The sequence below is a fragment of the Pelodiscus sinensis genome, chromosome 5 (assembly GCF_052426305.1).
Source record: "Pelodiscus sinensis isolate ZL-2025 chromosome 5, ASM5242630v1, whole genome shotgun sequence".
NCBI lineage: Eukaryota > Metazoa > Chordata > Testudines > Trionychidae > Pelodiscus > Pelodiscus sinensis.
Genome location: NC_143056.1, coordinates 73228775 through 73247073, shown reverse-complemented (window position 1 = coordinate 73247073; position 18299 = coordinate 73228775). Strand labels below are relative to the sequence as shown.

General features: G+C 39.4%; 1 protein-coding gene across 5 annotated transcripts in view; it reads left to right on the top strand.

Moving 5' to 3' along the window:
- FUT8 (fucosyltransferase 8) overlaps positions 1-18299 on the top strand; it is a 172570-nt gene that overhangs the window by 111702 nt on the left and 42569 nt on the right. For all 5 annotated transcript variants that reach the window (XM_075927433.2, XM_075927431.2, XM_075927429.2 and 2 more), the window contains one exon: positions 7211-7448. In XM_075927433.2, the coding sequence (XP_075783548.2) occupies positions 7211-7448 (238 nt within the window). The remainder of the gene's footprint in view (positions 1-7210; positions 7449-18299) is intronic.

Here is an 18299-nt window from a genome sequence, read left to right as displayed (position 1 = left end):
CATTTGTCTCCTTTGTTTTGTGGTAGGACTGCCTCAGTTCCTTTATTTTAATTCTTCAGTGCTTGGTGTCCCTAGTGTATCCTTTCTCCTCTATTGCCTTTGAGATCTTTGCATAGATATCAGCATTTCTTTTGCTGGTTCAGAGCTTGGAGACAATGGATTCCTCTGGGAACTAAAGCTTATGGGACTTGAAGTGTTGGAAGTTATGGTCACATGTGCTGCTCAGGTGTGCTTCCTGTCCCAAGGTGTGCTGGCAATGCTGGCTATATGGGAAATGAAATTCAAACTTTCCCAGGGCTTTTCCTGTTCACCTGGAGAGCAGTAAAGGCTCAAGTTCTGGCCAGAGGGGTCAGAATGGTACACTGGGGGGATGCCTCCCAGAGGCCAAGAACCTCAACTTTGGCCAACGCTGCATCTATGCTACTATAAACTCGACCAGGCAAGGTCAAGAATAGCATTACTACTTGTGAAATCAGGAGTATCCAACATCGACTTCAGTGACCCTGAAGGTTTAAGAGACAGGCTTGGTAGTGTGAACACATCATTTAGAAAATCAACCTTAGCAGCTAAATTTGGTGTAAATTCCTAGTGTAGAACAGGCCTCATTGAACCATAAACACCTAGGGTGTAGAACCATCATTCTCATTTAAAATGGTAATAGTCTTTCCTTAAGCTTATTTAGTTTCCAAGTGTTCATTAAAAAGATATTTGATTTCTACAATAAAGATTTAAATACAGATATGATCATATTCTAGTTCTACTTCCTCTGATTAACACATGCTTCACCAGCTATTGTATTTCTTCCTGACTTCAATCCTTGATTTTCAGTGTTTAGTTTTAAGGTCCCTGTACATTGTCTAGAAACATCTAGTATAGAAATCAAATTGAAATATCTAGTATAGAAATCATATTTTTCTAATACTTCTGTAATAATTGCTTTTTTCTCTATTTTTATTGTACTCTGAAGAAACTTTCTTCTTAGTATCCCTGAAAAATGCACTGTCAACCTGTGGAACTACTTACTAGAGGATGTTGTGAAGACCTGGACTTTAACAGGGTTAAAAAAAGAACTAGATAAATTCATGGAGGATAGGTCCAACAATAGCTATTAACAAGGATGGGTAGGAATGGTGTCCCTGGCCTCTGCTTGTCAGAAGCACGAAATGGATGATGAGAAAAGGTTCACTTCATGATTATCTGTTCTGTTTATTGCCTCTTGGTCACCTGGCATTGACCACTGTCATAAGACAGGATACTGGGCTAGATGAACCTTTGGTCTGACCCAGTATGGCCGTTCTTATGTTCAGTTGAGACAGCAAACTGCCAGAAGAAAAGTTCTGATGAAATTTCTGCCTTATCCATAATATCATTCTTCCCAAAGGAAGAAAAATTCAGTTAGGGATCATAAGCCTAATTGTTTTAGTAAAGAGTGACGCAGTGAAGAGCAAAGTTTGGCTTATGAATGGGTCGTTGTATTTTAGCAAATTTTTTTTTTTAACTTGCGGTAGTCGGCAAACTTTCAGTGGGCCCAGCAGGGCAAACCGTTGGTGTGCCAGGACATTTTATGTACCTGGAATATCTATAGGCACAGAGCCCCTCAGCTCTCAGTCGCTGCTGTTTGCCATTCCGGGTCAACAGGAATGTTGGGAAGTGGTGGCCAGGATGCCCCTTAGCCTGTCTTCCTTCCTGCAGTTCTCTAGGAATGGCAAACAGCAGCCAGTGGGAGCTGAGAGGCTCCATGCCTGCAGACACTCTGGGTATGTAAAATGATCTGATGTGCCAGTGGCTTATGCTGATGAGCTGGGACTAAAAGTTTGCAAACCACCCATATACAGTTGGTTTATGAATGGGTCATTGCAATGTTTACAATTTTATTAACATTGCGGGTGAGATCAGTTTATGAACAAACAGGCTTATGATCGAGTATATACGAATTGTACATCCTTTAAATAGACTGTCAACATCACATAGAAATCACTGGATTTTTTTCTTCTGTTTCACTACTGCAGATTTCAATAATCATGAAATACTGTCTGGAAATTTTTGTCTAGCAAATTCAAATTTTTGTCACTGTACATTTAGCCTGGCATTTTCTGCTAGTCTTTTCCTCTTAAATGGATATTTTTTACCACATCCCTTTTTCTAATATTTTACAACATGTGTTTTCTGTGTTCCTCACCTACCTTCTCAAACTCTATGTACAGAATTAATTTAACAGTATCAGATTACTGAATTTACACGCTCTCTAAAACACCTTAACTGAAACTTAGGCGTGTGAATGGGTTTCAGCATATTAAAAAGACAGTCTTTTTGGCAAAATAAAAAAAGGTTACCTAAAAATAAAACAAATGAAGAAAAGAGACTATCACAGCAGGCAAGCACATTTTTAAATGATATTTTTGAGTGATATTGGAATTAGATCACATAATTTTCTATACACTACATTTTCCCTTATAAAAATATAAGAGCATATGAAAATTGAATAAGCTTGGAGAAAGTTTTCTACAATTTTAAATGAAGTGTTGGCTCTGTTCCATATTTCTTTTTGTAGTTCACTGCATAAAAATCTAATCTATAAGCATAATAACCCCTTAAAAATGAATGCAACTCAAACCTACATGGCATTTCTCCAAAGATAAGTCAAGACTAGTTTTAATATTAGGGGATTGTAGACTGTGGGAAGTAGTTTGCAGCTCCTCTGCATTCATGAGGTGATTGTGCTCAAGGTGAAATTCCTTCCTTGAGTAGAGTAGGTGCTTGCCAAAGCATTCATCTGTAGTACATGGGAGCCAGGTCTGACTCCCTGTTCTACTGAACCGCATACATGTTCAGGTGATTTGCAATACTGACTCTGTTGGCTGGGAGAGTAATAGATGGACTTCCAGCATCCATGAGCTCCTTTCTCCCCCTCAGCTTCCTTCCAAGGAGCAAAAATAAGACTTTGTGGTAAGAGGGACTGGCCAAGAAGAACTGAAAGTTTTCAGATAGAGGAGGAGTTTAATGGGAGGTAGCTGTTGGGTTCCCATTATTAACTAAAGTTGTGTGGGAAGAATGGAGCAAATTCAGCTCTGAGAAGGCCTTTCAACACTCTCCTTACTTGAACCTTGCTAATCCAAAGTCTACTGTTGGCTCCTCTTGGACAACTCATAACCTAACCTCCTGGGAGGGTAACAGGAGAGGGAATCATCATCAGTAACCTTAAAGTATTAACAGTCAGCACTACCTTCGGGGGACAGAAGGGCTGCAGTAAAGGGGAAAGTGGCCATCATTAATTGGGGATGATGGAAAAGCTGGCCTGTACTAACTATGGGTAGGTAGATTGTGTGTTGTGGGGGTGGGAGGGAGGGGGAAGTGGAGGGTATCAGTATTAATTTTGCATGGGAAGCAAGGGCCTGGCATAGATTGGATAGTGTGCATGACATGAACTGTTGGGGTGGAGAACTGTATGATTTAAATTAGAAACAGCCTGGTGTCAGCCGACGGTCAGGGCAGTGTGTGTGTGTATGTTTCCGAGAAAAGGTTTAACGTCCGTGCCTTTACTGCTAGGACCGGGGTCCCATCGCAGAGGGTGGCCAGCAGGCCAACAGACGCCCCGTTATATAGGAAGAGCTTATTACATCTTAGATTTCAGCTGCTAGAATTTCATAATTCCTTCGCAGCGGGCAGCCTTGAGGAAAGACTGAAAGATGCCCCAGTGGGTCCTGTCACCTGGGAGTGACACAGATCCAAACGCCCAAGCTCTTCCTATAACTGTCCCTTTAGACCGGCTGAAGTTCTTTTAAATTGTGCTTGGTTCTGTTACAGCAACTGAAGGAGTCAGGTTAAAGCTTAAACAGTTACAGGTTTATTGAGGAAGCTTATAAATCATATGGTTGCAATGGCTATTGTTCTATTTCTTAACTATTAGCAAAATATAGGTCTTAAAATGGTTACAAAGAAGATAAAGATAGAAAAATAGAAATAATGGTACCAAGTAACAGTTTACTCTTGCTATGTGTACACTTAAGACAGAGGACCACATCCAGGTACCATTTTTACCCCCTTCTGTGCCTCTCGACTCCAGCATGTCAGGCCAGGGCCGGTCCCTCAATTCCTAGGAAAGACGAAAATACGAGGTGGGCGTCCCCATAGAACCTCGGGAGGTCAAACACCTAACCCGACCAGCAGGTAGAGGGTAGAATGACACTCAAAGTGAGTGTGTGCTGGGCCCATCTTTTATAATCATGGGGTCACGTATTTCTCTTTCTTATCTTAATTGCCAATTGATGCTGGTCTGTCTGCTGTGAGACCAGTTCTTACAAGGGAGTTGTGAACTTAATTTACACTTGTAAGAGAGATTTGAGGTGATTAAATTTTGAAGTACAGGACATTGTTTTCTCAGTGGGAAATTCCTCTTCCTGGGACTGTGTGTGTTCGAATCAACATAGATGCCAGCCGCAGCCTCGAGGCCAGCTTATTGACTTAGCTGCTTCTCTATCCACATATCTGTGTTTCAGCTTCTCAGGATCAGATGAGCCAGCATAGACTATGCTGATATTATTGCTCCTTCTCTGCCCTGTGCTTCAGAGAGGCAAATAAGATGGATGATATGGAGGCAGGCTGTCTGGCCACACCTGGGTTGAACTTTGAGAACTCTTCTTCTGGCATCCTGTGAGAAACATGGGCTACAACTACCTTCTTCAAGCTTCCCAGCAGCCTGGTCAAGGACTTGGTCCCAAATGTGGTCCCCGTGTTTTGTTGTATATCTACCCATAAGCAAGAAATTATGTTTTAGAAGTATAAAAGCTATTTATAAAACTGTTTGCTCACTGTGTGAATCAAATAAGCCAGTTTTGCCATCTGTAACAGGCCATGCTCCTACTCCATGCCAATTAAACTGTTACAGATGGCAAAGCTAGCTTATTTGATTCACACAATGAAGTAACATCTTTGAAAACATGTTTTATAATTAAAAGCAGTGTAATTTTTGCCCATGCTATAATATGCAACAGAGCACCAGTGTTCTAAGTTTTGATAATTTATCACATTTTGATGGCTTGTTATACACACTAGACGGTTGAGAGGTTCAACAGTGGCACTTTTGACACCTTCCCCAGCTGACACTAAGGATTTTTTGAGTGCAGATGGCTCTTATTACATTTAAAAGGCAGAGGTACAGCTGGGGATAGCAAGCGCCCCACCCATCCATATCAACTAATTGAGTAGTCAGTGGAAATTCCATCGACTACTCAATTAGCTGATTAATTGAAATGTAATGTCTCTATATGAAATATGGGCATTTGTCAGGAGAGAAACATAAGTAATACTCTGATGCCTGATAGTTTTAATTTATCTCAGAATTCAGTTCAGTTTTCACCCAAGCTTTTGCATACAAGGGCTAGCCCTTATTAACACTTTGCAGGATAAACTTCTTTTTATGTATTTTTGTATTAGAAAGCTGGATTTTCAAGAAGGAAGGGGAATTTTACTATATTTTGAAATTTTCATTCCCCTTCACCCTCTTCTTCTTCTTCTTCTTCTTTAAAAAAAAAAAAAAAAAAGTAAATCTGTCTCTAACTCCAACAACATTCTGCAAGCCATCTATTAACCTGGAACAGATAAGAAAGGTATAAGTAAAACAAGAAAACACAAACAAACAAAAAACACGACAACAAAAAATAGAGGAATATATGGTTCTAATTCATCTTAAATAAACTTCGTTAATATAGTAAATGTTCAAATAAGAAAAGGAACTGGGTGGGAGAGCAGAAGAGTAAGGGTAAAATTCAGAAAATAAAGAAGGGAAGACAGTAAGTAGCAAAAGAAGAAGCGAATCATCCACGGTAAAATGAAAGGAGCAGGAAAGGACACATCTGTTTAATAATCTGTAATTATTACATTAATGACTTCTGTTACTTTATTTAATAGCAGCTGACAGACATCCCACCTGCTTTGTGAGTTTAGGTATTTTTATATAATTCAACTTAATTAGTTGTTACATGAGTGCTGGCTGAAAACTCCATATAATTGATGTTTTTCTGCATACCTCAGAAATTAAGTAAATGTAACTAAAACTCAACTACAGTATTTATGGCTTTATACATCTGTAACTTGTTTGAAGTATTCTGTTCATATAGTTACTGAAGCAGTTAAAAAACCGCTGCAATGCCCAATAATAAGTGGAAACTTTTCTTCCTTTTTTAGCAAAATCACTTATTCTATACTTTATTATTTTTGAATGGTTGAAGCTTGAGATTTGTGTTCAGTCCTCTTCCTGTGAAAAGGAAGACAGCTGTCATTGATAACAGTGAGAACTATACCTACTTATTTTTCCATGGGCTGAGTCTTAGCCAATGAGCATAACATTAATTAAAATAGAAAAATTAGTGTGTGTAAGAAAAACAACTGTGTTTTTCTGTGTGTATGTAAGTATATGCATCCATATATTCCTGTTTGTGATGTGAGAAGAGAATGTGTTAAGTATAAATTTGGATAAATTGGTGGATTTATTTAGAAACACGAGTAAAAAGAAGGTTGGCCAAGCAATAGGAAGAAATTGTCTATATTTAATGTAGTTAATGTAAGATATAATGTCTTAAAAGTGCAGAAAATTGTTTTAAAATTATTTTATCAAGCTTCAGTGCATAATGTTTTTGTGCTGAGCTGGACTATTTCAATATGTGGATTTTATGCTTATTGATGATACAATTCAGATCAAAATGTTGTCTTTTTACCATTTTATTTAGCTGTGTAGTATGTTCTATACTTGGTTTGTACTAAGCTAGTTTAGAAAATAGCCTCTTAATAAAATGTTTGTTTTATTCTCTGAACAGACTGATTTTTTTTTCTTTTTAGATAATTCGTACATGTTCATTGAAAGGGTGCTAACAAAGTTGGTAAAGAGCCAGAGGAAATCAAGAAAGAGCATTCTTACACTGTGTTTTGAGACCCAGTGCAGCCTATTCTGATAGCCTTAGAAATGAAAACATGATTTAATATCTTAAAGTTTATTATTTTACATTGGAGTAGTGAAGTATATATGATAGCTATTCATGTTAACCGCTCAGAATAGATAATTTTCATGCAGCTGGAGCTTGCTCCTTCATTTTAATGTGGGATGTACTAAATTGGCATGTCTTGTATGAGATTTATGACACTTGTCAGTTGTTAACTCAGAGAAAAATGTCTTTGTGTATATCTTGTCTTCAAGTATACTTCTTCATCCTTATAGAATCCCAAGGATTGCAGCAAAGCCAAGAAACTTGTGTGCAACATCAACAAAGGCTGTGGCTATGGCTGTCAACTTCATCATGTTGTCTACTGCTTCATGATTGCATATGGAACACAACGAACACTCATATTAGAATCTCAGAATTGGCGTTATGCTACTGGTGGTTGGGAGACTGTCTTTAGACCTGTAAGTGAGACATGCACAGACAGAGCAGGCACTACCACTGGACACTGGTCAGGTAAGACTCAAAGAACAATTCACAAATAAATTTCCTTTCATTTTTTGCTGTGCCTACATTATAGGACTATATCATAATCTGTTCCTTGACTGTTAAGTATTGAATAATAAATTATGATTGTGGTTTATAGATCATCATTTATTACTTCATTTCTATAGTGTTCTCTCTTATATGATCTGCTATATCAGCAGGGAGTCTTATGCACAACTGTAGAATCTTTGACCAGTATATTAAGTTACGTTGGCTGTCCGAAGAGGTTTCCCTTTTTATGAGGGAATAGAGTTGGTGTTAAGAAAGGTAAGAACTAAGATATATAATCATACTGAAGGAAGTATGAAATATATATATATATATATATATATATATAAAAAAATTTTTCCTGCAGAACAACAGACTGATGTAATCATGTCACTCAGCATCACCCCACTTCCCCATCCTCTGCAGAGTCAGAAGTGGTGGCCATGGCTCAGGGTTCCTCCCGGCCTCTTCTTGGGTGGGCACCCTGGTTCCTTGGCCCCAACATGTTACAACCCATCTGGAAACAGCCACCACCATCACCGCTGCCTGCCTCGGGCTGCTGCCTTCTTGGCGCTCCACATTGTAGCCTCCCTCACCCCCCAAGATTGCAGTGCCAGCACCAGCTTCTTGGGCGGGGGGGGGGAGGGACGAGGAGGAGAGAAAGACCTGAGGCTCCACGTTGGATCTGGCTTGCGAGGAAGCACGTACACTGCTGGATATGGCACAGAGTCTTTGGGCTTTCTCCTCTCCCCTGCCCACAGGAAGCTGGTGCTGATGCTGTAATCTTGCAGGGGTGGGGGGAGGTTATGAGGCTGGAGCGCCAGGCAGGCAGCAGCCCAAGTCAGTTGGCTGTGGTTCCCTGTTGTGTTCTGCAGCTTCAGGGACCCATACCCGGAAGTAGAAGCAGAGCTGGAGGCAGCTTCCCCATTGGAGCAGTGGGGAAAGCCTCCGGTGCGTGGGAGCAGCACATAGCACAAAAACATGTACATACCCCCAACCCCCTCATGCTCAGACCTTGCACCCCCAACCTGCTCCTGCCCCCTCCCAGATACCTTGCCCCCAGCCTGCTCTTGAATCCTCCCTCCAGCCAGACACCCTGCCCAATCAAGATCCCGTTCCCATCTGGCCACAGCATTCTGGCCGTGGCCCTGATCCTGGGGCAGGCTCTGCAGTCCAGCCCACATCTGGCTGCAGGAAGGGCTGGTGGCAGCCCCTTGACCTGCTGTGGCATGAAAACGAGGGGAGGCTATGATCCAGCTGTGGCATGTGGGGGGTTGGTGCAATGGGGGGTCGGCAAGCATAGAGTAAATACAAAACAGGCATAAGATATGTATTCATATACTAACATAAACAACAGTAAAACATAAATTCTTACTATGAATAAAATAAGACTCATAAAAATAGTAATTGGTGCATATATAGAAAGAGGTATATTTTTATTATTTAGGGCAGTAAATTAATCCAGTATTTTATTGAACCAGATGTTAACAGAAGGAACACCAGTATTTTGCCATTTGGCAGTAATAGATAGTCTCACACATATATATACAGAAAATAAAGGGGATGGAATCACTTTTTTTAATGGAATCTTACTGTCAACATCCAGCTGAGCAATGGAAAGCAGCTGAACTGGAGGTCATTTACAAATTTTATACAAGATTGAATAAGGATCTTAACTGGCGAATGCACTACAAAGTCAATTTCCCCTCTTTTGATATTCACTTCTCCACTCTAAATGCTGTGAATGAGCCACTTCCACCCTGACTTGATTAGCCTCACTAATGTAATATATGTACCCCTGCCTCTGTAACTTCCACTCCAATTCATCTGATGAAGTGTGTTTCACTCATGAAAGCTTATGCCCTATTAAATCTGTTAGTCTCTAATATGCCAGAAGACTCATTGTTTTTGCAGCTACAGACTAACATGGTTACCCCTCTGAGACATTGCTCCCACTGTTCTTTCTGTGGAGGTTTTAAAAATATTTTACTGTCTGCAAGATGCCTATCATCTTCATGACTTTGAATGAGGTTTAAATATACCTTTTTACTTTGCCAGAGTGAGATGAAAAGAAAAAAAAAAGAGGGAAATTAAAAAATTTAAAAACTGCATTGTGCAAAAAAGCAGGAAACAGCACCTATTTTTGCAAAAAATTACTTATTTGTAGATTAGGAATTTAATCTATGTCTACTGTGGACAATACAGATAAGATTTGAATTTGTGTTTCCAGTTTTTTAAATGCCAGAGCAATATCATCAGCTTGATGATCATCAGTCTGTTCAAACTCATGCAAGAAGAGGTGAAACATGGTGTCTGGCTGCTCAAACTCTCTGGCTAGGCACTCTGCCTGAGCCCCCCACCCTGCCAGATTAATTTCCCTCTTGGTCTCTCACAGATTATGGAGCACACAACAGACTGCCACCACAAAGGGAATGTTGCATTCCCTCAGATCCAACCAAGTGAGGAGACTCCTAAACCTACCCTTTCAACATCCAAAAACACATTAATCAACCATTCTGCACTTGATCAGCCTATTGTTTAACTTCTCCTTACTGGGGTCCAGGCTGCCCATGTATGGCTTCACGAGCCATGGGGGTAAGGAGTAGGCTGGGTCGCCAAAAATCACAATAGGTATTTCCACCTTTCCAATTCTGATTTTCCTGTTTGGGAAAAAGTTCCAGTGTGCATCTTTCTGAAGAGGCAGGCATTCTTAAAGATGTGTGCATCATGCACCTCTCCTGACCATCCCATGTTGGTGTCGGTGAAACGGCCCTAGTGATTCACCAGCGCCTGCAGTACCATGAAAAAATGATCCTTTCAGGTGATGTACTCCATGGCAAGGTGATTGGGGTCAAGATGGGGATTCTATCACCCCACAGCAATTAAAGAATCCCATTGTGGCAAAGGAATCCGCTATGACATCACCAGAGTCACAACCCTCCATAGCAGAATGGCATTGATTGCTTTGGCTACTTGCATGACAACAGTTGCCACTGTAGATTTCCCCATTCCAAATTGATTCCCCACTAAATGGTAGCTGTCTGACATTGCAAGCTTCCAGAAGGCTACTGCTACGTGCTTCTCCACAGTCAGAGCAGGTCTCAATCAGGTATTTTGTCATCTCAGTGTAGGGGCAAGCCATTCACAAAGTTGCAAAAAAATGACCTTGTGCATTCAAAAGTTTTGCAGCCACTGCTGATGGTCCCATCTCTGCATCACAATGTGGTCCCACCAGTCTGTGCTTGTCTCACAGTACCAGAACTGGTGTTGCACAGTGTCTACAGGATTGACTGGTGGCTGCGCTAGCATCAGCACCAGGCTTTGCATGAGCAGCAACTCCATACCATGCTGAGCTTCATCCTTGTTCTCTTCCTGAAGGAGTAACATGCGTACTTTTGTGAAGTACTGCACCATTAGGTGTGCCACAACACACATCACAATAGTTTGCTGCAAATTGGGCCCCGTGCTTGTACTGCCTGTAGTGTCTGTGCGGGCACGGGCAACCAGGGCACAAAAAAGTGTGAGCACACTGCTTCCCCTTTGTCTCTCACGAAGGGGGGAGGAACTAGATGAGTGCAATATGGGATGCTGACGTCATGAGCCCATAACCACTCACTGCAGAATTTTGGTCCCAGTGGGTACTGTGAGCATATCCCAGAATAACATCGCTCTCTGAGTTGACAGTAGGCTCCCTAATGGGGACTCACTACTTTGGACTACATTTGGTACTTCCCTGCAGTGGAGACTTGGACCTTCAACTTCACAACATGCGGTATCTAGAAATCGACTATAATAGATACGACCTTATCCTGTGGTATAGATATGCCCTAAAATACCTCAGATCTGCTTGTTCTTATCAAACTACCAGTCTGAGATTCAGAGTTATGGGCATACAACACATCCAGCCAAGGAAGACTGATCTTCTAGCAGAGCCAGTGGCAGACTCCAACTTTTTAGATTAAATCCTTGTCTAATCTTGTCAAAAGACAAAAGGATTGAAGATTTCCAGAAATGCTCTTATGTTACACTAGTTCCAATTTAGGCTTTAATGTGAATATTTTGTGGGCATTTAATTACCAGTAAATTTAAAGGATGATCCCACTGGTTGCCAAAAATCTCTGTTCTCATTTTTATGCCACTTCAGATTTCTGCATTTTTAGTTTAATTTTTCTCCTCGTCCAACTCCTTTTTTCCCCCGCAAGTAAAAATTGCATGAGATTAAAATTCACAGTCTTGGAGAAAAGTAGTATGACTTTATGCAAACACTCATGCACATCCTCTATTTTGAATATTTGGAATATTTGGATTTTTATCATGTGAAAATGAAATGCTCATGTACAAATAAATATCCAAGATGTCTTATTCTAACTCCCCCTAAGAAAAAAGTCTTTCCCAGGCTTATAACAACATAAATATGTGTTTTACAAATTTAACATTAATTTTGTATAAGCTATATTCTTCTAACCATTTGTACTCTTCATACAGTATTCTAAAAGGACCGTGTTGTTACAGTTTACAATAAATGGCACAATTATAGTTTCTTACGTTGTGCTTCTTTCGCTCATTATAAGTATTGTTTAAAATTGTACATTTATCTTTATAGTAATGAATTGGACTATCCCCGTTAAACACCTTTAATTAGATTAGCAGTCATTTTAATATTTCTAAAGCCCATTGAGACTGATGCTATTTAGATAGTAACCTAGTTTTAGAAGAATTAAGTAGTTTATATGTGAAAAGGATTTTTGTTTTTAAAACACAGTAGTTGCAATCTTTTTTCCATTATGTACACTATGGGTATGTCTAGACTACATGGCTCCGTCGACGGAGCCATGAAGATGAGTTTACTAGACATAGGTAAATGAAGCGGCGATTTAAATAATCGCTGCTTCATTTACATCAAAATGGCCGCCGTGCTGTGCCAATCAGCTGTTTGGTGGCACAGCGTGGTAGTCTGGACGTTCTGCGGTCGACAACGGAAGCCTTTGTCGACTGCTCCATTATGCCTCGTGTAATGAGGTTTACTGGCGCGGTCGACAAAGGCTTCCATTGTCGACCACGGAGCGTCCAGTCTACCGCGCTGTGCCGACAAACAGCTGAATGGCACAGCGTGGCGTCCATTTTGATGTAAATGAAGCGGCGATTATTTAAATCGCCGCTTCATTTTCCTAGGTCTAGTAAACTCATCTAGATGGCTCCATCGACGGAGCCACGTAGTCCTGACATACCCTTAGTGTCTATTTCAGCAAAACTAATTAGCATGTTTCTAGAATGAGAGAGTGAATTCTAATAAGCTGTTTGACATTAATCTGTTAGTTACAATAAATGAACTACATCTGTCATTGTTCTGACTTGTGCAATGAATCTTAGGATGTTTCCTTAGCATCTGTGCTATGAATTAAAATTATTCTTATGGACTTGATATGATATGCGTGCAAGTGGAATTGGGTTTTTTCTAGCTCAGATATGTCATAAAAATAGAAATTATATTGCGCATTTGTGCCAAATACAGTAGTTTGTTATACCCAACTACAATTTTAATTTTCTTCCTTCATTTCTCACAAACTTTTTTATACTATATTCTATATACAATTTCTCTAAATAGATGGAAGAGAGAAGACTTCCTTATGCAGTTTTTTTTTTCATTTTAAAATCACACATTATATACAGATATATTGTGACTATCCGTGACAGGATAATTCGGAGCTATACTAGGCAATTAGTTATTATATTGATATAAATTAATATTTTTATAGGGATTATGTGACTAACGTGACACTATTAACTTTTTTAGACTCAGAACATCAATCTGGGCCCAGATTACATAATCAGTAATGCATGTGCTTTATGCTAAATGTGTTGACAGTACTTCTGTCAAAAATCATCTGGCAAATTGTGCATTCTTATTTTTAACTAATGGGATGTAATACTTGCGTATTACTATAACCTGTTAGGCTGTCACTGCAGAATTTTCCTGATTGACTTACAATGCACAGATCCTGGAGGATTTACCTTTTCACGTCTTTCTAATTTCCCCACTGACAGCTAGAAGAAAATGAGAGAGAGAAAGCTAGATCACTACTTCAGAAGAAGAAATTCCAGATATTTTCACGCTTCCAATTCTGAAGGCAGAATCCATCATCATGCCCAAGAATGAAGTTTGTGCCAAAGATTAAAACTTCTTGTTAGGTAGCAGAAATGTTCACTAATTCCATATCAAAGGATTTTCAGTATCAGAACTGTTCTGGATTCTGTGCAAACCAAAGTCCTCAGTTCAGAGAAAAGACTACTAGTTACTATCACACCATTCAAAATTTAAGAAACAACTTGTGTCAGCCAGTGATATTTTACATCAAGCTGATAAGCCCTCGTGGCTTAAGTAGCTTATGGACTCCATGTGCCTGGTTGAGGTTACCTATTATTTCTCAATTGCACACCAAATGTGGATGTCCCTTTTAGATGATAGAAAAGTTTTTAAGTATAAGGATAATTAAGCTCTGGAATAGGTTTCCAAAGGAGGTTGTGGAATCCCCGTTATTAGAAGATTTTCATAATAGGTTAGAGTAGACAAGCACCTATCAGGAATGGCCTAGATGGCCCTGATGTTCCTCTTCCAGCTCAGAGAATTGTTCTTGATGACTTCTCAGCCCTGTCTTTCTGTGATTCTTCAAACTGTGCCTCCAAACATGCTTCCGTGTCTTCACTTGTTGTAAATCTGATTGCATGTCTTGAAAATGCTGTTACTCTCATCTGTATCTCCAGCAGCTGTCATCAACTCAGATTGCTTCAGCATAGGCTTGGAAATGCACTGACAATACCTGCATACTTGACAGATGGATCACTTGATAGTTGCAGCTTCATATCTGTGTATTAGAGATAAATACAAATACAAAATGGCTTCTGGATATTTCCTCCTTCATTCCTGAGATCAAGTTGTCTAGATCATTATGGACAATATTACTGCAGTGTTGTATACCAACAAACATGGAGGAGTCCACTTTGTCTTTTTGCAAAGTAATTCAATTAATCATGTGACATGGATATATAGGCCATATGATCTATCCTATTCTTTGCCCAGCAGAGAAGAACACCACCACCTTGGCTGAAAGGCTGAACTGCAAAGCTCAGAATCAACATGAAAAATTTCTCAAACAATCAATAGTAAATTTGATGTTCTAAAAGTGGGACCATCTTCAAGTTAACTTTTTCACAATCGGCACAAATACGCAGTGCCCAAATTCTGTTTGTAAATCTATTACAGATACATTTCTGTGGATAGGATCAAAAGTGTGTCTGGAAACTGATTCTTCAGTATGAGTTTTCTGATTTTTCCAGATAAGTTATAGCCAAGATCATCTTGTTTCTTCGGACCATTGGCAAGTCTGGTGCTCACAAGACTGATGGAAGCACTTTCTGAACATCTCTCGGGGAATGCTCATATTCTACATTTGGTTTTTAAAAAAGAAATGTAGTAACCTTAATATCTTGAAGTGACTGAATTCAAGGCTTTCATGATTGACCTACCCTTTGTAGCTTTTCTAAAAGACAAGACTGTCTTTGTCCCCATCCCAAATACCTTCCCACATTAATCTCAACATTTCACCTAAGTTAGACTGTTACCTCACCTGCTTACCTAATCACTTGTCTTTCTATTTGATTTGGTTGAGGCAATTTTAGAGCCTTACCCATTATGGATGTGAATGGGTAACTGGTTAACCATTACTCCAGTAAGCATCACCACAGGCAGAGGGCAGTTCCAACCCACCAAGCCACTGCACAGGGCCAACAGCTGGCAGCCTGCCCAGCATAGGGTTGGAAACTGCTCCAGCTGGGCTCCTGCTTAGTTGGTTAACCATTAAATATTAGATTAACCTAATATTTAACTGGTTACCTGATTAATCTGGATTTTATAACCCTAGTACTCATGTGATGGCAACAACCATCGCTCCCCACCCTACTTCAAGTTGTGGTGACAATAACAGAGACATAGGGATTCCCATCCCCTCCAGAGCATCAGGAGTGGTAACTGGGACATTCTCAGCTTTCTAGAAAGATTGGACACAAATGGACACCCTACTGTTTTCCTAGCAGCCAGTGTGTATCTATTTGGTTGCATAAGCAGGCTCTGCTATTTCTCTTCCTATTCTCTGCTGGGATAGTGAGGGTAGGAAGCCCACATTGGGTCTTGTAATTAAGGACTCATTAAGATGAAAATATCTTCTCAGAATCAGTGTTTCATACTCTCTGCACTCTCAGGCAGCTAACCCTATAGTGGTTATGGTTGGGTCATGTTTTCAAAGTTTTATTTACAGCCCTGGAAGCAGAAACTTGCTCTTTTAAAATGAAAGCATAATTTCTGATGTAATGACATGACATCAGGAGCGTGGGACCTAACACATGTCTATACACTTATGTTTTAATCCTACCCTGGGTTCTCTCTTACCCTGCCCTTGAAAGATGGAAGAAGGAGAAGAAAGAAATAGTGATAGAAATGTAGCCGTGTTAGTCTGGTATAGCTGTGCCGAAAGCGTCTGTCTGCTATGTACATTGGACAAACGTTTCAGATGCTTCGCCAAAGTATCAATGCCCACAAAACAGATATCAGACAGGATCACACAGAAAAAACAGTTTCTTGCCATTTCAACCAGAACGGACATTGTCTCAACGACTTGATTACCTGCATTCTGCTTCAAAGACCTTTTAAGACTACACTTGAAAGAGAATTCTCTGAACTGTCATTCATGCTTAAATTCGACACTTTACACCTAAGCTTAAACAAGGACATTAATTATCTTACCCATTACACAGATAGCTTCCCCAATTATCACCTCTAATATCATTAACTCACAGACATTTACCTCCCCCCCCCCCCCCCCCCCCCCCCCCCTCCTTCTGTTCTAAAATTTGATTTCTCCTTTTCATGTGTGTTCATTTTTTTAAATTGTATCCTTTGGTATATATGGTTGTGACAATTTTCTTCCACTATTTGATCTGAGGAAGTGGGTTTGGCCCACGAAAGCTCATCACCTAATAAACCATCTTGTTAGTTTTTAAAGTGCTACCTAGTCCTGTTTTTTGTTTCAAGAAAGAAATAGTGTATGGAGGGAGAGAATGGTGATATGAAAATTTAAGAGTGCAAAATGGTCAGCAAAATCAAAATACACGGAGAAAGCAAATAAAGTAAAAGGACAGAAAAAGGAAGATGAGGTACAGCTTACTAAAACTGGTGAGAGCTAACATCCACACCACAGTGGTGGTATAAGGGAAATAACAAACATTGATACATTATGAGTGAAAAGATGTTCTTAGCACGAGTGGCTGAAATTCAGTAAGATCACTTGAAAAAACAGTCTCACACAACAGAGGTTTGGGACGTTTTATTGGAAGTGATTTTACTGCTTAAAATACAAATTATCTTTTTTTCATAGATATAATTCAAGACAGAAGACTTTAGACTCTGATTCAGCAGATTAGTTTCTACTTTTATTACTGACAATCAGGCAGCAAGAAATCAGAGCAAACCAACAATACAAGCTCAATACATACAAACCAGTTCTGTGGCTTTCACTACAAGAAATCAATCAAATTGCATTTTATATGGATAGTATACATTTCATAGGAATAGCAAGTAATTCCTGAAAAAATGGTTAGAATTATTCAAGCACAAAATTTAATTAAAAAATTTGTATGAATTCAATAAAGCTTTTAAACTTAGTTACAATAATTAATTAGGCAATCTTGCTTTTATAGTTCTTGTATGAGCTTTAATGTTTCTCTTTCTCACACCCACTATCCTCACTGTCCTTTGTGGCAGTTGGGAAAAAATAGGTGTGAAGCTCTAGCTTTTATGTTTTTCATCTCTATTAGAAATTGGATTTTATTACTTATATCTGTCAGTGCCAGTGTTGATGAAACAAGAGCAGGCACTTGGTAGATGCTATGTGTGAAATACCATGACAAAAATAGCTAATAGGTGGTCTGAGATTTAGGGGATTTTCTTGACATCTTAAGTTTGTTGATTTTTAAAGTCTTGGTAAAACAAAAAAAAGCAGTCATGTAGTACTTTAAAGACTAACAAGATGGTTTATTAGGTGATGAGCTTTTGCTGGGCAGGCCCACTTCAGATCATATTCTGAAAGTGAAATGGCATGACCATTATATAACAGAGGGATACAATGAAGAAGTAAACCAATCAGCTACATAGAATAAAAGGTAGGGGTGAGGGGACGAGGAAGAGACAAGGAAGGAGGAAATGGCTTATTGTAAGAGTCAATTAAGTGGCTAATCTGGAGTTATGAATATCAAAAGGTGGGGAGGCTGTCTTTTTAATGTGTAAGGTAATTATTATCTAAATTAAGGCCCATTCACAACATGTCGAATTTTAGCATAAATAAAAGCTCTGAAGTCTTCCTCTGTAACCTTGTGTTAAAGTCTCTTTGAAGTAATACACATGTCTTGTTACTGAAGTCTTTCTGCCCAGGTTTTCATACTCTGTTTGGTGCAAGAGAACCTTCTATGAAAGTAAACATAAAGATCTCTTTTGGAAAGCAATAAAAATTAGTATTCATGGTAGAGAATTAGCTGGACATGAGATTCCACAATGAAGTGGTGGCAGAGAAAGCAAATGAAGTGGTGGCAGAGAAAGCAAATTTGGTCCTTGATTGTATAAATGAGAGAATATCAAGCAAAAATAAGGGGGTGATATTACCAGAAGATAGAACATTCGTGAGACTGGAATACTGTGTCCATATTTTGTGTCCATACATTAGTAAGTTGGTTGACAAATTGGAAAGGTTTTGGTAAAAAGCTACAACAATTTTTGGGGGGTCAGGA